Source organism: Cebus imitator, unplaced genomic scaffold (genome assembly GCF_001604975.1).
Source record: "Cebus imitator isolate Cc_AM_T3 unplaced genomic scaffold, Cebus_imitator-1.0 Scaffold124, whole genome shotgun sequence".
Taxonomy (NCBI): Eukaryota; Metazoa; Chordata; class Mammalia; order Primates; family Cebidae; genus Cebus; species Cebus imitator.
The window spans coordinates 235,461-254,237 of NW_016107439.1; the positions used below are offsets into that span (position 1 = coordinate 235,461).

The 18,777-nt window shown below is 36.3% G+C and overlaps 1 protein-coding gene across 1 annotated transcript; it reads right to left on the reverse strand.

Moving 5' to 3' along the window:
* Positions 1-452: 452 nt before the first annotated feature.
* On the reverse strand, positions 453-18,283 carry EXOC1L (exocyst complex component 1 like). The gene is made up of 3 exons (XM_017540236.2): positions 17,854-18,283; positions 6,372-6,502; positions 453-856 (listed from the first exon to the last, which is right to left on the reverse strand). Exons 1-3 carry the CDS (start codon positions 17,972-17,974, stop codon positions 590-592), a joined length of 519 nt encoding a protein of 172 aa, XP_017395725.1. The 5' UTR covers positions 17,975-18,283; the 3' UTR covers positions 453-589.
* Positions 18,284-18,777: the final 494 nt, after the last annotated feature.

The following is an 18,777-nucleotide window of genomic DNA, read 5'->3' on the forward strand; positions in this document are numbered from 1 at the left end:
GCCTATTCCATTGGTTTATAGGTTTGTCCTTATATAGGTATCACACTGTCTTGATTACTATAGATTTATAATAAGTTTTGAAATCAAGAAGTGTGAGTTATCCAACTTTATATTTCTTTTTCAAGATTCTTAAGCTACTTGGGGCCCCTTGAAATTCCATATGAATTTTGAGGATCAACTTTTTCATTTCTGCAACAAAGGCTGTTGGAAATTTGATAGGAATTGCATTGAATCTGCATATCACTTTTGGTAGTATGACATCTTGATGACATTAAGTCTTCTTATCCATGAACACAGGTGTTTTTCCACATAGTTAGTTTTTTTATGGTTTTTCTTGACACTCTTTAGGAGAATACTCATTCGTCAAAACCACCCAGCTCCTCCCAAAGTTACCAAGGATCACATTGGCAAGAATCTTGAATGTTGAATGATTACATTAAAACACATTTCACTGCAATTCACAAAGCATTACTTTATCTTTATACAAATTACAATAATCACTGATGAAGGAAAAACAGAATTATGACAATCATATTTACTTGGGAAACCATTTTCATAGGTCATTGCTATAGGAACGTGGTACACAGCTTCAGAGTGGCAAGGGACATAGGGACAAGCACACAAGATTGAAAGCATAAAAGCATATTCTCATAAGGACCAAACAATCCTTATTGTTGGAGGACCAAATGGAATCATCATTAATGTATGTAGAATCAAAGTTCACGATCTGTAAGTCCTTCTTAAGATATGCATGATTCAGCTTATTTACAGTTCGAGCAAAGGCATATTTAGAAGCACAGCTATATGCTTCCAAACGGTACACTTTCTTGAAATGCAGATCAAAAAATGGATTGTCCTGGAAGAGAACAAGAGACATGATTTAGTTTGTAGCCAAGAAAGTAGCTAGGTCTCCTGGATTCTCTCATACTCTCTTGGATATGTTTATTGATTGCAAAGTATCAGTATCAAACATATTTCTAAAATCCACAAATGGGCTTTCCAAAGCTACCTGCTTCAGAGTAATTGCTTGTAAAAATCAACAACAAGAAAGGTTATTTTTGAAGCACCTCTGTTTTTTTCAATTATACAAATTAAATGTGCCTCAGACTGTGCCATTAGTAAGTCTTTCCAATGTAATGAATTGAAGAGGATGAGTAGGGAATAAACAAATAAAGCAGAAAATAAACTCACAGACTTCTGGAAAACAGAAAAGGTTTATCTCCCTTTTTAGTAGGAGGTTGGTTCCTTTTGCTATTTTGAAGGTAGAAGGAAGAAATACACAATAGCTAGCCATTGGCATGCTACAGTTCACCAATTTGCTGTCTTTGAAGTTTATAGCACGGAATTACTTTTGAAGGTACTAGTAAGGACTATCAAATCATTTGACTGATACTAACAAATTACTAAGGACTCCCTCTAGGCTCTTGCTCTATCTCTAGTGGAAATGTTTCAAGAAAAATGAAAACCAAATCTGATCTAGGTCCTACATATTAAAATAACAATTGCTAATGTTAATAGCAGTAACAACGATGCCTTGCATTTATGAAATTTACAAAATGCTTTTACATTGATTATCTGCCTAACTCCTTACTCTCTTTTAGGGCAGAGATTTTGCACTATTTATCATGTTCTTAGTATTTACACATGGTGACTACTAATTTCTCAACAAATGTGTGTTGAACTGACCCGAAGTAGTCCTAAGAAAGGAGAAGTGGAGGCAAACGTTGCCCTAAATAACAAATAGGCAGAGATGGACTAAACCAAACAGGAGTATTAACAATTCATCAGCATGTTGTATGTAACATCATATACAAGCAACTTCTATATTTGCAATTTCTTTTTTAAATAGGAAAATTCTTGCAGAAGGTAGGAAATAGAGCATGTGTTTTAAAGTTAGACAATCATTTTGATTCTCTGATGTAACCACATGCAAAGTGCTTATCTGATCTGACTCTTATTTTTCTACTTGTTTTAGATAGTGCTGCTGTGAAAATTACATGAGAATAATCATATAAACGAATGTGGAGCTTAATAAATGATAGTTCCTAAAGATTGTGATACTACCATTTGAAAAAGTTAAAAACAAAACATAATCATGCTTTTACTCCTGCACAGCAAAAGAAATAATCAGCAGAGTAAACAGACAACCCACAGAGTAGGAGAAAATCTTTGAAATGTATACATCCAACAAAGGACTAATATCCAGAATCAACAAGGAACTTAAACAAATCAGCAAGAAAAAAAAATCCCATCAAAAAGTGGGCTAAGGACATGAATACGCAATTCTCAAAAGAAGGTATACAAATGGCCAACAAACATGAAAAATGCTCAATATCACTAATGATCAGAGAAATGCAAATCAAACCACAATGCAGTACCACCTTACTCCTGCAAGAATGGTGTAATCAAAAAATCAAAAAATAGTAGATGTTGGCATGGATGTGATAAAAACGGAACTCTTTCACACTGCTGGTGGGAATGTAAACTAGTACAGCCACTATGGAAAAGAAGGGGGAGAATCCTTAAAGAACTAAAAGTAGAACTACCATTTGATCCAGCAATCCCACTCTTAGGTTTCTACCTAGAAGGAAAGAAATCATTATATAAAAAAAATACTTACACATGCATGTTTATAGTGGCACAATTTGCAATTGTAAAAATATGGAACCAGCCCAAATGCCCATCAATCAATGAGTCAATAAAAAATAATGGTATACATACATATCATGGAATACTATTCAGCCATAAAAAGGAATGAAATAATGTCATTTACAGCAACCTGGATAGAATTGGAGACCACTATTCTAAGAGAAGTAACTCAGGAATAGAAAACCAAACATCATATGCTCTCACTTATAAATGGGAGCTAAGTTATGAGGATGCAAAAGCATGAGAATGACACAATGGACTCTGGGGACTCAGGGAAAGGGTAGGCGGGCAATGAGGGATAAAAGACTACACATGGGGTACAATTACACTGCTTGGGTGATGGGTGCATCAAAATCTCAGAAATCACCACTAAAAGACTTATTCATGTAACCAGACATCACCTGTTTCTCGAAAACCTATTAAAATAAAAAAATAAATAAATAAAATAAAAATTGAAAAACCATAATCATGCTTTAAAAAAAGAATATATAAAGGTGGTGTGTGATTTTAAGTGCAGCACTTTTATAGTCACAGTCACAATTTTTTTTTCTGGTGCTCATAACTACAGCTCGAAAGAAAATTCTGCCAAGAATCTCCATAAAAGGAAATCACATCCATTGTATCACCAGATACCAGTCATGCTCCTTAGGGAGTTTTCTCTTGCAAACGTTTGCTCCTCATCAGGTAGAAAAATACCCCTCATGACTTTGAAATACTTGTAGAAGAGTAATATTTTCCCATAGCCTAATAATGGAAGCCTGAGTATACATGCACATAGCGCACAAGTCTGCCAGTCTCTGTCTCTCTCTCTTTTGATAGAATACTAGAACTAAAAGCGATCTCCTGTTTTTAGCTGGGATAACACAGTAGTTTCCAGAGATGTGAAGTTCAGGTCGCACATTTAGTTATTGGCAGAGCCAGGACGAAACCCAGGACCTCAGTCAGCACAAGCCCAATTTTTGCTACATCACCCTGTCTCCTGCTGCATCAGTCAGTCTCCAAATCCCCAGTCATTTTGATTTCTGTTTTATAAATTGACCTCAATTTCAATTCCATTTCATTTTTAAGTTGACAACTTTTTGGCTCAAAATTGCTCTCTTTAATACCGTATCATTGCTATTGAGAAAAATGTAATAAATGCTGACTCCCAAGGATTTGATTCCAAAAAAGAGAAGTAGAAATTCCCGGAACAGTCAGGATATTTTTACTTCATCCATAGAAAATAAATCTTGCAAAGAATTACTCTTTGGATATTATAGTTTTTCTTCTGTAAATTTTCATATTTTAGATCCTAAAGTGATGAGAAAACCAGAAATACCCAACTTTTCTTTTATATCCTGTTCACTATGAAAGATAAAAATCTTTACATTGGAGAGGGAAGAATCAACAATGTTGGGATGGAATTAAAGGCCAGGAAAAGTGAGGAAAATATAGAGCATGGTTAGTTGCTTTGAACTGAGTCTAAATTGACAGTCCTGGTAAATACATTCCTGGGCATTGAGCAAACTTGTAAAAACCAATAACATTGGTAATAGTTGAGCTGGAGAAAAAGGACAAGAACAATGGGCCAAAGATTGGTGGGGATAGTTAATTGAGGGGGACAGTTCCTGAAGCTACAGATTAGTGAACTTGACATGCACTTCTGATCAAATTAAATGCAGTATTATAAAAATTTGGTAAGTATAGAAAAATATAAAGAAGAAAATAATTGAAAAATATGTAATCTTATCACAGAGATAACTTATTAAAGTACTGGTTTGTTGTACATACATGTATATACACATAAATATATTTTTGTACATATACATGTATATACACACACACATATATATTTTTTGTAAAAACATTGATTCATATTTCAATAACATGATAGACTAAATGTGCAAAATTGACATAATATCTTAGAAAAGTTTTATATTCAGCTGATTTTTAGCAAACTTGTTAAGTGGCTGAACAATTGTGTTCTGAGATATTCTTTTGGAAACATATTTTATAATGGCTGTATAATATTCTGTCATATGAATATATAATAATATATTTAAGCATTTTCTAAGTATCAAACATTTAGGTAGAACATATTGCCAGAAAATTGTTACGTGAATATTTAGGAAATAGCAATGAAATTTCTTTTTCATTTTCAATTTCATTCTTTTGCCAAGAAATCATGTCAAACACACCAAATTTTAAGAAAAGTATTTTAAGGTGATAAGTCAAGGTAATAGCAGATAATATATGTTGATTTCAGTAAATGACAACTTTTAGATATTCAGATTAGACGAGTAAATAAGGCAGAATTAAGTGCTTTTGGCTAATTCTCTATCCTCAGAGCCTAGCAGGGCCTGGTATACAATAAATTCTCAATAAATTAATGAAGGAATAAATTAATATATGAATTTGTAGAGGTTTTCAACAACCAATGCTAAGGAGGCAAAATAATAGATTTCTGGGTAAAGTCTAGCTCTACCACTTAATAGCTATATCACCTTGGGCAAGTCAATCTCTTTAAGTCTCATTTTCTTCATTTGTAAAATGGAATAATAGAATCAAATTCATGAGGTTTTATGATGATTATGTAAAAATATATATGAAAGGAGGTTAGCTTGATTCCTGGCACCTCGTGACAGTTTACAGAACACTGGATGATAGCAAGTAACAGTACTACGAGCAGTAGTAATGGTAACTATTAATGATCCCCCCTGCCTGCCTCATCAATTTTACTATTGACTTGGATGAAGTCCTAAGTGTTGTGCTCATTAAATCTGAATCATACTATAGTGATATCAAAAAATAAAGATATTAGAAGATTTTAAAAGTCAGAACAATAGGTCAAAGAATATGGCATTTATTAAGATTATGAAAAAATGAACTTAAAGTTCTAATTCATTCAACAATAAGACTACAAAGACTTACCGAGTGCTTATCATCTATCAGGCTATGGTAAAGGATGAAAACCATGGTCCTAATTTTTAAGGAGCTTTTCATCTAGTGGAAATACAGAGTAATCCAACAATTGCAGTTTGTAGGATTATAGTTATAATACATTTCCATCCATGCCATAATGAGTGTATAAAGATGGAGAGTCAATAGGACTTTACTCAATGGGAAATCTGGGTAACAGTGAAAGGTAATTGGGCATTTGAAGCTTCAGGAGTCAGTACTTAAGCATTGTGGATGTAGAAAGTCGAAGGGGGAAGGGCTGTCCATCAACAGCAGAGTTCAAGAACAGACTGTGAAAATCACTTGTCAGGGGTCACATGGGGAGATTGTAGTATCTACCCATTCTCCCCTTTCAAATCCAAGATTATAAGATTTCTATCCTAGAGGATGAAGTGGGCTTGCTGATGGTAAAATTTGAAGATGAGGGAAGAAATCCCCTAATTTTATAAAGGAAATTGTGGTGGGGAGAAAGTGGTGGTAGAAGCATCATATATTTGGAAAAATGGCATATAAAGTTTCAGGACTGACTTGTAGATGGTGTTTAACCTGTTAAGAGGCCCTTGGGAAAGATGCTTTTAAATTTAACGACAAAATTCCACTTGAAACTCATAAAAACAGAACCAAAAAAAAGGTACATCATCCCAGTAGATTAAACCATACCACTTAAGAACAATATACTGTCATCTTAACACTTAGTACATGCCAAGAGTATATGAAGTAGGACATTGAACATAAAGATCTCCAGCATATTGATTCCGCCTCTCCTAATAAAATGTAACACTTACAGTATCTGCTTCTTTTCCATCAATCATCTGCAGATCGTTCAAAGACCACTTTTTTGTTACTTCATATTTTTCATCTAAACCTATTCTGTAGTGTTTCACCATGATTATTTTTACTTCTTCCTTTTTGGTCACTGTAGGACAGAAAAATACTTAGTTTACATAAATTCTTAGACACTAATAAATTATTCAAGTCATACTTTTTGGTGTTTATATATACCCTTTTGATAAAATGACCTTGAACCCACATTGTAGCTGTACCTCAGTTGTGAGCCCTGATGTATCCGAATCTTCACAGTATGCCCCCAAATTTGCTCAATGTATTACCTTTATTTTTGCTACAATTATGGTTACATGCTGCCACAGTAATGTCTGTTAGAACACTGAGCTATGTGCTTTGTGCTTAGAGCATTGTGGTAGAGAATAGGGTTCATCTTGGGGCAGGAAATAAGAGGCTTAGCTTTAGCATACAGTCAGTGCCAAGTGTTTGTCAGAACAGGTTGGAATTTTAATTTATGGCAATATAAGAAAGTGAGGTCATGGAAGTGAACAGTACTGCTTTACAGCAACACAGTGTTGAAGAGTGAGTGACCGAGCAAATACTGCAGTAACTGTGGACACTTACTTGCCTTTAAACTCACTCTGAGACTTACAAAGTAGAATCACAGCTATTGTTAACCTGCTTGAGATTGTAATCCTCTCAGGTGTGTCTCTCAAATTCTAGTATTCAAAATGTGCCACTTGCACAAAAGGTTTTAGTACTATACTTTGAAAGATATGGGAAAATTTTTGCTTCTTTTGTGTGAACAAAATCAGGGAAATGCTGTTTTTGTCTTCAAATCATTTGTTTTTGGTCTCATATACACACATCAGAAGAATCAATATTTGAGCATAGCACTCTTAAGTTGAAAATTATCAATGAGTTATTATAATAAAGGAGTATTCACTGAGTATTTGCTACTTGCATGATAGAACCATAATAGATGCCACAGGGGATACTAGTAAAAGACACGGTCACTCGCTGCTCATTAAAAAAAAAATTTTTTTTTGAGATAGAGTTTTGCTCTTGTTGCCCAGGCTAAAGTGCAATGGTGCCATCTCAGCTCACTGCAACCTCCACTTCCTGGGTTCAAGCAATTCTCCTGCCTCAGCCTCCTGAGTAGCTGGGACTACAGGCATGTGCCACCATGCCCAGCTAATTTTTTGTATTTTTAGTTTCATCATGTTGGCTAGGCTGGTCTTGAATTCTTGACCTCAGGTGATCTGCCCGCCTTGGCCTCCCAAAGTGCTGGAATTATAGGCATGAGCCACTGCACCCAGCCATGCCCTCTAAAAATTTATGATTTCATTGGGGAGACAAGACTAACAAACATGTCGTATAAAATAGCATATTATAAAGAGGTAGCAGGTGGGGATCGAATGCCTCAGATTTTCCTTCAAGATGAATAATGTCACTTAGAGAGTTGGAAGCTGGTTCTGTATTCTGAGTGGCTCTGTAATTTTTTCTTGGTGGGGGGAAGACTCTCTTCGTTCTGAAAAGCATCACTTTGACATGCTCTCCTAGCTCTGTAGACATGAAACAATATATCACAGTATAATCATAGCGAAAGATAAGTAATGTGGAGCAAACTACATGTTCAATAGGAGTTCTGAGAAGGGAAAGGATTGGAGTAGTTAAGGAAAGAATTAAAAATGAAATAGAATTTGAGTTGGGGCATTACATTTTGAAAAGGCAGGAGTCATACTGCAGACATTTCTAGGTGAAGCACAGCATGTGGAAATGCATCAGCAATAGAAGTTAACATCACCAGGTAGAATAAAAGAAAGCGGACTGCATGGGTTGGTTGGTGTTAAGGTTTGTGGGCAATAGGATTCACTAGGTGCAGAAGGTTGTGAAAATGTTTTGAAAGACTCTGGATTTGAAATGTCACAGAAACCACTTTGGACCTGTGTCTGAATCCTCTTTTCTGGATGGAGTGATATGAGGCTGACCTGGATATTATAGTAAGGGCTCTAGAATTGGGTCTAGCAAAGGGAGTATCCATCGCATGAAGGTGCCAGTGATACTGAAATCAAGGCAGCCAGCTGAGCTGAGAGTTGATGATGGAGCTTAGTCCTTGGAGAAGGAAGTCGGAGCAGTCTGACAAATCTCAGAAGAAGGCACTGTGTCAGGTGTTCAGTGAAAGCTCATATAGCAATACCTGTTTGTTAAGTCTCCCTCCTTCTGTAGCAAAAGACTAATAAAATGGTGCCCTATTAAAGGAGAATTTTTGTGGCAGCTGTGATGTATAAGATACATGGGAGAAGAAATGAAAGTATCTGGAGGACCCTGGAAAATGCAGGGCAGCTTAGTGAGTTCTGGTACTAGACATTCTGGAGTTAAATCATGACACCACCTCTTAACAGTGTGGTCTGAGCAAATGATTTAATCTCTAAAGAGATTAAACATCAGTTTTCTTATGCTGCAAAATAGACATCAGAATGATACAAATTCATAGGGTGTAAAAACTAAGGTAGACAAAATAAAGAACTTAGGATGGTGCCTGGTTTACAGTAACTGGTAAAATGTTTTGTTTTGTTTATTTTAAGAGGCTGTTGTAGTAACCTGGGCATGGGATGTGGGTAATGGATATAGAAGTGGAAAATTCAAGTAAGATTTTAAACGAGGCATTGATAACACTGGATGGACATAACATTGGATGAAAACCAAACACTGGATACAAACCCAAACAGGAAAGTAAAGAGAATCAGTTGGTTGGTCAAAAACGTTTTTTGACCAAAAACATGAGTCAAAAAAATGAGTTTTGTTTTTGACACACAGATGAAGTATCCACAAATTATCTCAAAACAGAATGAGATGGAAGTTTATAGTTTAGGAATGGAGATACAGACTTGGGTCTTTTGTGTAGAAAGGTTTCCAAGACCAGGTTTTTTGTTTTGTTATGTTTTTCGTTTTGAGAAAGGGTCTCACTCTGTTACCTAAGCTGGAGTATGGTGGCATGATCACAGCTCACTGCAGCCTCAACCTCCTGGGATCAAGCATACTTCCACCCCAGCCTCCTCAGTAGCTGGGACTACAGGAATGCACCACAATGCCTAGCTAATTTTTAAATCTTTTTTGTAGAGACAGGGTCTCACTGTATTGGTCAGTGATAGTGATAGTGGCCTCAAGCTGTGCTCCTGTCTTGGCCTCTCAAAGTGTTGGAATTACAGGTGAGAGTCACCATGCCGGGCCCCAAGCCAAATTTGTAGAGAAAATTGCAGAGGAAAGAGGTGAGAGAAAGTGAGAAGAAAAGTAGATGCCAGGAAAGAGGTCTGAGAAGGGGTCTGAGAGACAGGACCAGCTGCGTAATGCTATGGGAATCAAGAGGATGGTGAAGTTTAAAGGTTTGGAGACAATCCTATGAAGTCCCTTTGCTAGATAAGGTAGAGTGCAGCTCTGGCACTGAATCTGACTTGGAAGAAGATCATGAATTTCCTCCAAGAGGGCAGTGTCTCTAGAATGGTGAGGGCCGAAGACAGCCTGCAGAGGACTCCTTCATACACTAACACTTTGAGTGCACATTGTTTGCCAGCCGCAAGGTTAGGTAGGATTTACAAACGTAATAGGAAGGAAGACTAAAGGCTATGATTGAGATCACATATTCCAGGAGTTTGAAAGAGGAGGGATTACACAGTTTGGAGGTAGAGGGAGTGACTAAGGCACACCGTCTGGAGAGGATCTCAAGCAGAAGATCTTACCTTGGGCTCAATGAGCTAGTTTAGAGTCTGTGATCTCTCTGACATTGTGCCAAAGTTGGTGGGCTTCTGCCCATCTATCCTTCTCTAGCACTAAAGAGGTTCCATCTCCACTGGTGCAGATACTAGTCTTGGGAAGATGAAAGGATTAAAAGTGAAGCTGTTAGGCAGGGGTAGTGAAGTGAAGGCGCACTTGAATCTGTCATGCTTACTACGGACAAGATCTTGGAGACATTTTCCTTCACTGGGAGGGAGTTGTATGCCCAGAAAGGAGCTCTACCTCAGAACCAAAGGTCTATGTTCTTGCTCCAGCCAGCTGTCTCACATGCTGCTTAGCGGGTGGGAGAGAATGGGGTTGAGGAGGTTTGGAGAAAGAACTGGATGCTCTGTGAAAATGTAATTTTCACAGAACAAATTCCACTGCTTCACCTATATATTATGATAATCATGTTATGTAGGCCACTTATTTATCTCATTAGATTAATAAATATTTATAACAAGCACTGTGTTAGGAATTGAAAACATTAATTCTCATAAGGCATCATTCCTGCTGTCACTAAGGTTGTAAGGAATGGGGTCTTCAGAAAGAAAACTTGTGCTCACAGTTCTGCCAATAAGAAATAGACAAAGTAAGTGAGGAATGTAGAGGAGGGATGTCTTCATCGAATTGGGGTCCAGCAGAGCTTCCTGAGAGAGGTAACCTAAATTGTGAAGGGCAGTAGAGGTTAGCAGAATGAAGATGCGGTAAAGGTAGTTCTAGAAAAGCATTCACACAAAGGCATGAAATACTTGACACTTTTAAGTCATTAAAAACATCTGGTATTGCTGGAATGAGGTGTGAGGGTGGACAGATGGCAGGGAACAAGTTAGGTAAGACCAGTTCCTGAGGGGTCTAAAATACCAGGCTGAGAAGATCAAAGGTTATTCTGAAAGCCATGCTTTTCTCTGTGTAAGAGAGAGAAGTTGGCACTGAAGGATTTAAAGTGAATGGACAGGCTGAGCTTTCAAGTTTCAGAAACTTCTTTTGGGATCTTCCACAATGGATGGGTTGGAGGTGGGGAACAAAGAGAAGAGATGTGAAGAAGGTGAAATGGTCGCTGTCCCATTAACAGCAAACAAAGAAAATAAAAGAGCATTCTTTAAAAGTTAATCTTTTGACAAAACAGCTTCCTTTGTAGCTAAGGAGGCTCCAAGAATTGTCTTTAGCCACAAGCCAAAGAAGTCTACTCAGCCTGGAGTCAACCCAGTCCCTAATTTCCAAGCTTGAGCTTTGCTGCCAACTAAAATTAAATGGCCGTATTCACATTCATGCAGTGGCAAAGTGGAAACCTATCACCTTGTCTTAAAACAGAAATGTGTTTATATAATCAAAATGTTAGAGAGTTGTTTTCATAACATCAGAGTTTCTATTATTGAATTATGATTCAGTGAATAATATCTACAGACTCAGGTAATTTCAGAGTTAACCTGCTCTAGTTTTAATATTTTAGTCAGCATTTTCAGAATTATAATTTTAACTTCATGCCAATCATTTATTTTCACTTTTAATTTTAAAATAAACTTTGTCATTAATAAATGCCTCTGTTACCATGGTGATATCGTCACTATTATTCATGAGGCTAAATGGAAAGAACATTGCCCAATTGATCCAATATAATTTGGCAGAATAAAAGAAAACAGCTCACAAGTAAGTTGCACAGAATGCGTTAAGTAAATAACTCTTATTTTACATCCTAGTGTTATACAATTGTTTTCATCATTTAAGTTAAATAGTAGAGAGAAATCACTATGAGATATTGAAGAAAAACAGCATCAGTGAAATGTTTCAACATATATGGTGCTAACCTGGGTCACTGAGAAGACTATCATTGCTTTCAACAAATAGTAATTTTCTTTTTTTTTTTTTTTTTTTGAGATGGAGTTTCACTCTTGTCCCCTAGGCTGGAGTGCAATGGCACGATCTTGGCTTACTGCAACCTCCACCTCCTGGATTCAGGTGATTCTCCTGGCTCAGCCTCCTGAGTAGCTGGGATTACAGGCGGCCACCATGACACTCTATTTTTTTTTTTTTTTTATAGAAACGGGGTTTCATTTTGTTGGTCAGGGTGGTTTCGAACTCCTGACCTCTGGTGATCCACCCACCTCAGCCTCCCAAAGTGCTGGGATTACAGGCCTGAGCCACAATAATTTTTGTATTTTTAGTAGAGATAGGGTTTCTCCACGTTGGCCAGGCTGGTCTCAAACTCCTGACCTCAGGTGATCCGCTTGCCTCGGCCTCCCAAAGTGCTGGGATTAAAAGTGTGAGCCACCATGCTCTGCCGAAACAGTAATTTTCAAATAATATTTTTCTCTAGAAATATTTTTAAAAATCAAATTTTGGGCTACACTGAGTATCTTTAAAGTGAAAAAGATTGGCTGTGACCAAGTAAGATATGAGTTGCTGATGTTTTTACAGAATAGGAGATAGAATCGAAAGAAGGAAACTGGTTTTGTGGGAATAGAAGCACCAAGAAAAAAAGGGACATCCAATGAGGCTTATGCAAGGTTTGGTTTTATGAGCTCCAATTCAACATTTCCCAGTGTCCCTACAATATAGCATAATAATTTGGCACAAGTGGACTTGGATTTAAAGCCTCCTTTAGCCACTTATCACTGATTATCTTGGGCAAGTTATTTAGCTACTGCTTGCTTCAATTTTATCATGCATAGACATAGCAGATAAGATAAAATATGTGAGGGACTTGCCATCGTGCCTGGCAGGTGCGTTAAGAAAAGCATCTACTCTTACTGGTTAGAAGTAACGTGGTGAAGTGGAAAAAAAAAACTTGGGTTTTAGAATTAGATTTACAAACTGTGGACCTCGGACTAGGTACTTAGCTTCTTGTGACCTATGATTTCCTCATCTGTAAAACAGGAATTTTATCTATCACATAAGGTTGTTCTGAAGATTAAAAGGAATAAAGTATAAAGCATATAAATGATAGTAATGGATTTGTGCCTGGCACTCAGCGGGCATGCCTTACAACTATCCCTTTTTTTGCAGCATCAATAATACCATGCTAATAATGAAAAATGTTAAATATTTTCCCCCTTCAAAGCTCTGAAATAAAGTTCCTATTCACTCTACAAATGATACAAATGGCTTAGAGTTTGGAATTGGCAGATTATCTTGATTTCCACATTTAGATCTCCCAGGCAATAGATTAGCCACTGGGAAAATCTGTCTCATGAGTTACTAACTGATGATGGTGATGCGGGCTGTTGATTTTAGAGAAAATGATAATATCCCAACTCTAAAATCCAAGCTACTGGTTCTTTTAGAACTAAACACTCAGTCACAATAAATGCAAGATAACCAGAGGACTCAAATGGGAGTGTCATCATTTCCATACTGTAACCTTCACCTACAATTATCCTGATTTGGAGAGTCAGAATATTTTATTTAAATTCCTCCAAAGGGCTGGGTGAGGTGGCTCATGCCTGTAATCCTAGAACTTTGGGAAGCCGAGGCAGGATAGCTTGAGGCCAGAAGTTCGAGACCAGCCTGGGCAATATAATGAGATCTCGTCTCTACAAAAAAGACTAAAAAATTAGCCAGGTATAGTGGTGCATGACTGTAGTCCCAGTTACTTAGGAGGCTGAGGTGGGAGAATCACCTGAGCTCTGGAGGTTGAGATTGTAGTGAGCCAAGATCGGGCCACTGCACTCCAGAGACAGTCTTGAACAAAAATAATAGTGTTTGTTTTCTATCTTTAGAAGATAAAGAGAAATAATTTTAAAGTATAAAATCTACGTTAATATTCAAAGTCTGTTCCACATTTGACAATTCTGATTGTAACTGTTTTGTGAATTTTATGATATATGTATTTTATTTTTTAATAAAATATAACTCTTGGAAATCAATTCTATATTTCTTCTTGTCATAACTTTTTAACATAGAGGATAATAAACACCGTCAAATTAGAATTTCTTCAAGTGTGTTCTCTTTTTGAGCACAAGATTTCTGTATTGTTGCAGAACCAAATCTATTCATATTTATTAAAGGAAGTATTATAGGTCATGAAAGGGATGATGTTAAATTATTATGTATCAAAACGGCCTTGACAGGAGAATCGCTTGAACCCAGGAGATGGAGATTGCAGTGAGCCGAGATCGCACCACTGCACTGCAGCCTGGGTGATAGAGCAAGACTCCACCTCAAAAGAAAAGCCTTGAGTAAACCTGCAACTTGAAAAACAAAAAAGAATATACGCATAGACTATGTTTGGATTTATGTTCAGAACATATGCATAGCTGGTTGAATATATTTTGGCCCGCATAATTGCTATTCTACTACTGCTAATAACGTCTTTAGTTATACAAAAATTTTTAAAGCATTAGTACGTGTTTAATTCTTACAAAACACTATGTATTAGGATAATTTGTTCTCAATTTACAGCTGAAAAATTAAACTAATCTCTTCCATACAATACTATTATCTCCTGAAATGATGACTTAAAGAAAGAAATTATTTAGTTTGTGCTCTCTGTTGTTAAGATATTGGGAATTCGCAATGTAGCAGCAGTGGTCCCAAATGAAGTCTTTAAAATTGTTTTTAGCAACCTCCTTTTCTCATTTACTTATTCTTAGTTAACAATCTTATTGTTAACATTCTTACTGTAAACGATTTGACAAAATTATTAGATTCTTTGGTTCACAGAGATTCTGGTCTGGCTTAAAAAAACAATATGTGTAGACAATTTATCCATATTATTTTTATAATTCTAGCAAATGCCATTTATTTTCAGATTAATATCTATGAATGGAAGATGTTTTTCTAGAGGTATAGGAATACTGAAAAATAATCAACATCTGAATCTACATACAATTTTAAATTAACATAATATACAATATACAAATTCTTCATTTTATATTAAATATATATACATGTTTACTATTTTGTTTTTACTATAACTATGTATTTATAGTATATACATATATACACATATTTTTAGCATGTTTTTAATAGTAAATTATTTTTTCTGTATATCTTAAAATTATAACCTTAATTTAATTTTATTTATTTAGAATATAATGTATCACATTCGGTTTTATCCTAGTAAGAATTTAACAGGGGAGCACTGTGGGCAGATATAAATGTTTTTATTTCTGTTTCAGAGATGTGACCACTGAGGCCAGAGAGGCTAATTATCTTGCCCCAAATTTCATAGCTAGTGGGTGGCAAAGCAGCACTGGGTTTCACACCAAGTTTGCCTGATTCCAAGTGTGTGAAAGTCTGTTCCACCATGCCCTGTTACTTTCCATCCGGTTTTGGCTAATGCTTTAATATGCTATGTCAGGTCCTTCAGAATTTCTTTAATTCATGCGCACTCTCATCATTGCACATGTGACTTATTCCTTTCTAGTGCCATCACATAACAGATATCCCTCCTTCAGAAAAAGATGCTGCTTTTAACTTTCAGTGATAATGTTCTAGGAAGGAGAATCTAGTTCCAGGGAGAAATGACCATGAGAACCCTAAGGTGGGAGTGGGCTGAGGTCCTATGAAATCTGCCATGTACATCCTAGCAAATCAGAAAGGGAAATTGGGTTTTTGACATCTAATTTTGACATCAACCAGGTAAACATCAAGATTTAACAGTAAGTCACAATCCTTTGGCTGCGAGACCCATGCAAAAGAGAGACTCGTCAGATAAATAGAAAGCTTAATCATATTTAAACATATTTTCATTAATTGAAAAAATACATGATGGAATTTGACTACGCTGGACTCGCGATTCTCACAAATTCAGAACTGCTAGATTGTAGGGTATAAAGAGGAAATCATAATGTGACCCTACTCCCTGAAGGTGGCCATCACTCAAAGTATAGAGTTTCGTAGCTCAACAATTATGTGATCTGCTTGATTCATTCCAATGGAAATTTTCTGAGTCAAGCATGGTCAAAGACAGGACTATTCAAGCAACACACTGACTTATTTTAAATTACTGTTCCAGCAAAATGAATTTTTAATTGCCATAAAAAGTGTTACATTTGGAGAAAGTGCTCTGGAATTGATAGATGTGATACAGAAGAGAGTCACAAAAAGTTAGTGAACCAATATAGCTTATAAAGTTGACTTGTATCTAGAATAGCACAATATTGTCTTCTCTTCCTCATTTCTGAGATCTTGTTTTTTCCTTGCTTCTTACATGACAGAATTATTAAATTACTTCCAAACATTTAAATCTAGGAGACATTTTTATGTCAGATAGAACAAGTTTAGTTAATTACACAATTCGGAGGGAGAAACTAAGATATATTTGTTAAATTAGATATATAAATTATTGTGATTATTTAGTTTTTCATGTTTTTTAAAAAAATACGTGTATGCTAACGTTACACCATGGGAAATCAGCTTTATAAAGTGGAAATTACAATAAGCACAAAATTATTACATTTTAATGTTAGAATTAGCATCTTCTCTAGTATATTAAGTAAAAATATTTTAAGATACAGTGATTTTATGGCTAGGATACAATACAGTTTCTTACTTAAATAATTTTTAATTGACCTTTTTCGATATTTAATTTCTTTTGTTTTCCTGAGCCAATTAATTTTTTGTGTCGCTAGAATACCCTCTATACTTTGTAGTTATATAGCAAAATATGCCAGATAAAGTGTCACAGAAATAGTACTAATGTTATTATTGGGCAAATATTACTATATTTATTAGAAATGACAGAAGTTTTAAAAATTCTTGGCACTTTCTTTAAAGACGTTCTACTTCCCTTACAACATTCCCTCTTGACACTTTGAAAAGGCCTTTTAAGTCAATTATCAGAAAGGGAGTTATAAGAAGTTGTTTTCTGAAAATAGCTGTGTGCCGTAGATAGGTAAGTCCACAGTGAACATAAAGTTTCCAAGTTCTTTTCTCCTAAGCCCCTGAAAAGTATTAAAAAGCATGGACCAAGAAAAGGGAGTACTGTATATTAAGTTCAGTAACGGTATGAGCATTCCTGTCTAAATTCAACACAGAAATCACAGGTTAGGCAAATCATAATTAAGTGCAAAAGTCTATTTCTAGCTTTGGACAATTTTCATGAATTTTAGAAACATGAAGGAAAAATCTTTTAGTTAAACAGTTTGGAAGACATCCTCTTATCCTTAAAGTTCCATTTTCATGAACTAGATTCTACCATTAAGGTATTGTTTTTGTAGACACACTTCCTACAAGAGAAAGAAGTTTTAAAATATAATTTCTCTCTTCAAATAAACCACCAGGAAGTCTAAAGCCCTCAGAAGAAAATCTAAGGCTTTGTTTTTTTCCTAGGATGAAAAGGAAGAATGACAATTGTCCAGACTGGTTGCAAATGGTGCTGTATAACTCAATTCTCCAATGTATTTAAAAATATACTGAGAGCTCTCTGTTGGATTTTTTAAAAATGAGCTCTTACACAATAAAATTGCATGCCATGCAAATAAATTAAACAAACATTTGGAGACAAAATAATCAAATCGGGAGAAGTACATATCAGTTTCATTTCTCCACAATTAACCAAAGTATTCTAATACAATGTTTTATTCTTTCATTTTTAACACTTTAAAAAAATTCTGTAGTATCCAAATGCTTAAACGTGGCATAGTTAAGTTCTAATCAGAAGGTACATGTACTGTATAAGAAAATAAATACACAAAAATTCCCTCTATCATCCGAGCATCTTTGGGTGACTTGCTTTTTGAAATGATAACAGAAAGAACAGATTACCTGACACACAGAGGTAATACCTGTCCTGGACGGAGAACTCTATTTCAATAAACTCGTACAGATTCTGCGAGAGTGGCTTAAACAGTTTCTTCTCCAAGTCCTCCTTTACCAATGATGACATTTCCTCCAGTTCCACTTGGCCTGATGTCTTGGCTCAAGCTCACTCTTTCCTCTCCTTTTGCTCCCTAGATTTCTCGTTTGGGTTTGCAGCTCCTTGGTGAGTCCTGCCCACCTCCCTGCCCTCCCTCTCTTAACTTCTCATTCCTAGCCAGAGCCCAGGTTCCCGAGAGCACTCAGCTCGGTCAGACCCCTCACTGCGGTATCTGCCCAGTGGCAGCAGCCGCGGCGGCAGCCAAAATACAGCAGCCTCACTAGCCCCACCGTCAGTCTTCCGCGTCCAGCCTCAAGCAGGCTGCTCTCGGGAGCTCTTCTGTGGCTTGCTGGTGGGGAAACATATTTATGACCACTGACTGATACTCACAGGTCTACTTGTGGAGTGCCCTGGCTATTCCAGTCTTGGTAGTCTTTTCCCCTTTCACAACACTATGCAAAGACCACGATTTCAGCTTGATGCCATTATACAAATCAGCTGTCTGGCTGTATTGATTGGGATCCTCTTCCATTAAGAACTTCGCTATCATCGGCAAGAGAAAAGGCATCTGTGCTTGCTCCTAACACTTCCAACAAGTCTCTTTCCCTCCTTTCCTCCCCTTCTTTAATACATTCAGATCTTTGCCTCCATGACAGTTTGCACAAATTCCTGGGTCTAAATTATTTTTTAAATGGAAATTTTAAGTGGACCCACTTTAATATGATTTATGCCTCCACTCACAAAAATATATTAGCCACCTCACTAGGGTAAAGCATTATATTTCTCTTAGGGAGGGTGAATTTCTCGGCCTCAAGGAACTTGTAATTGAATAG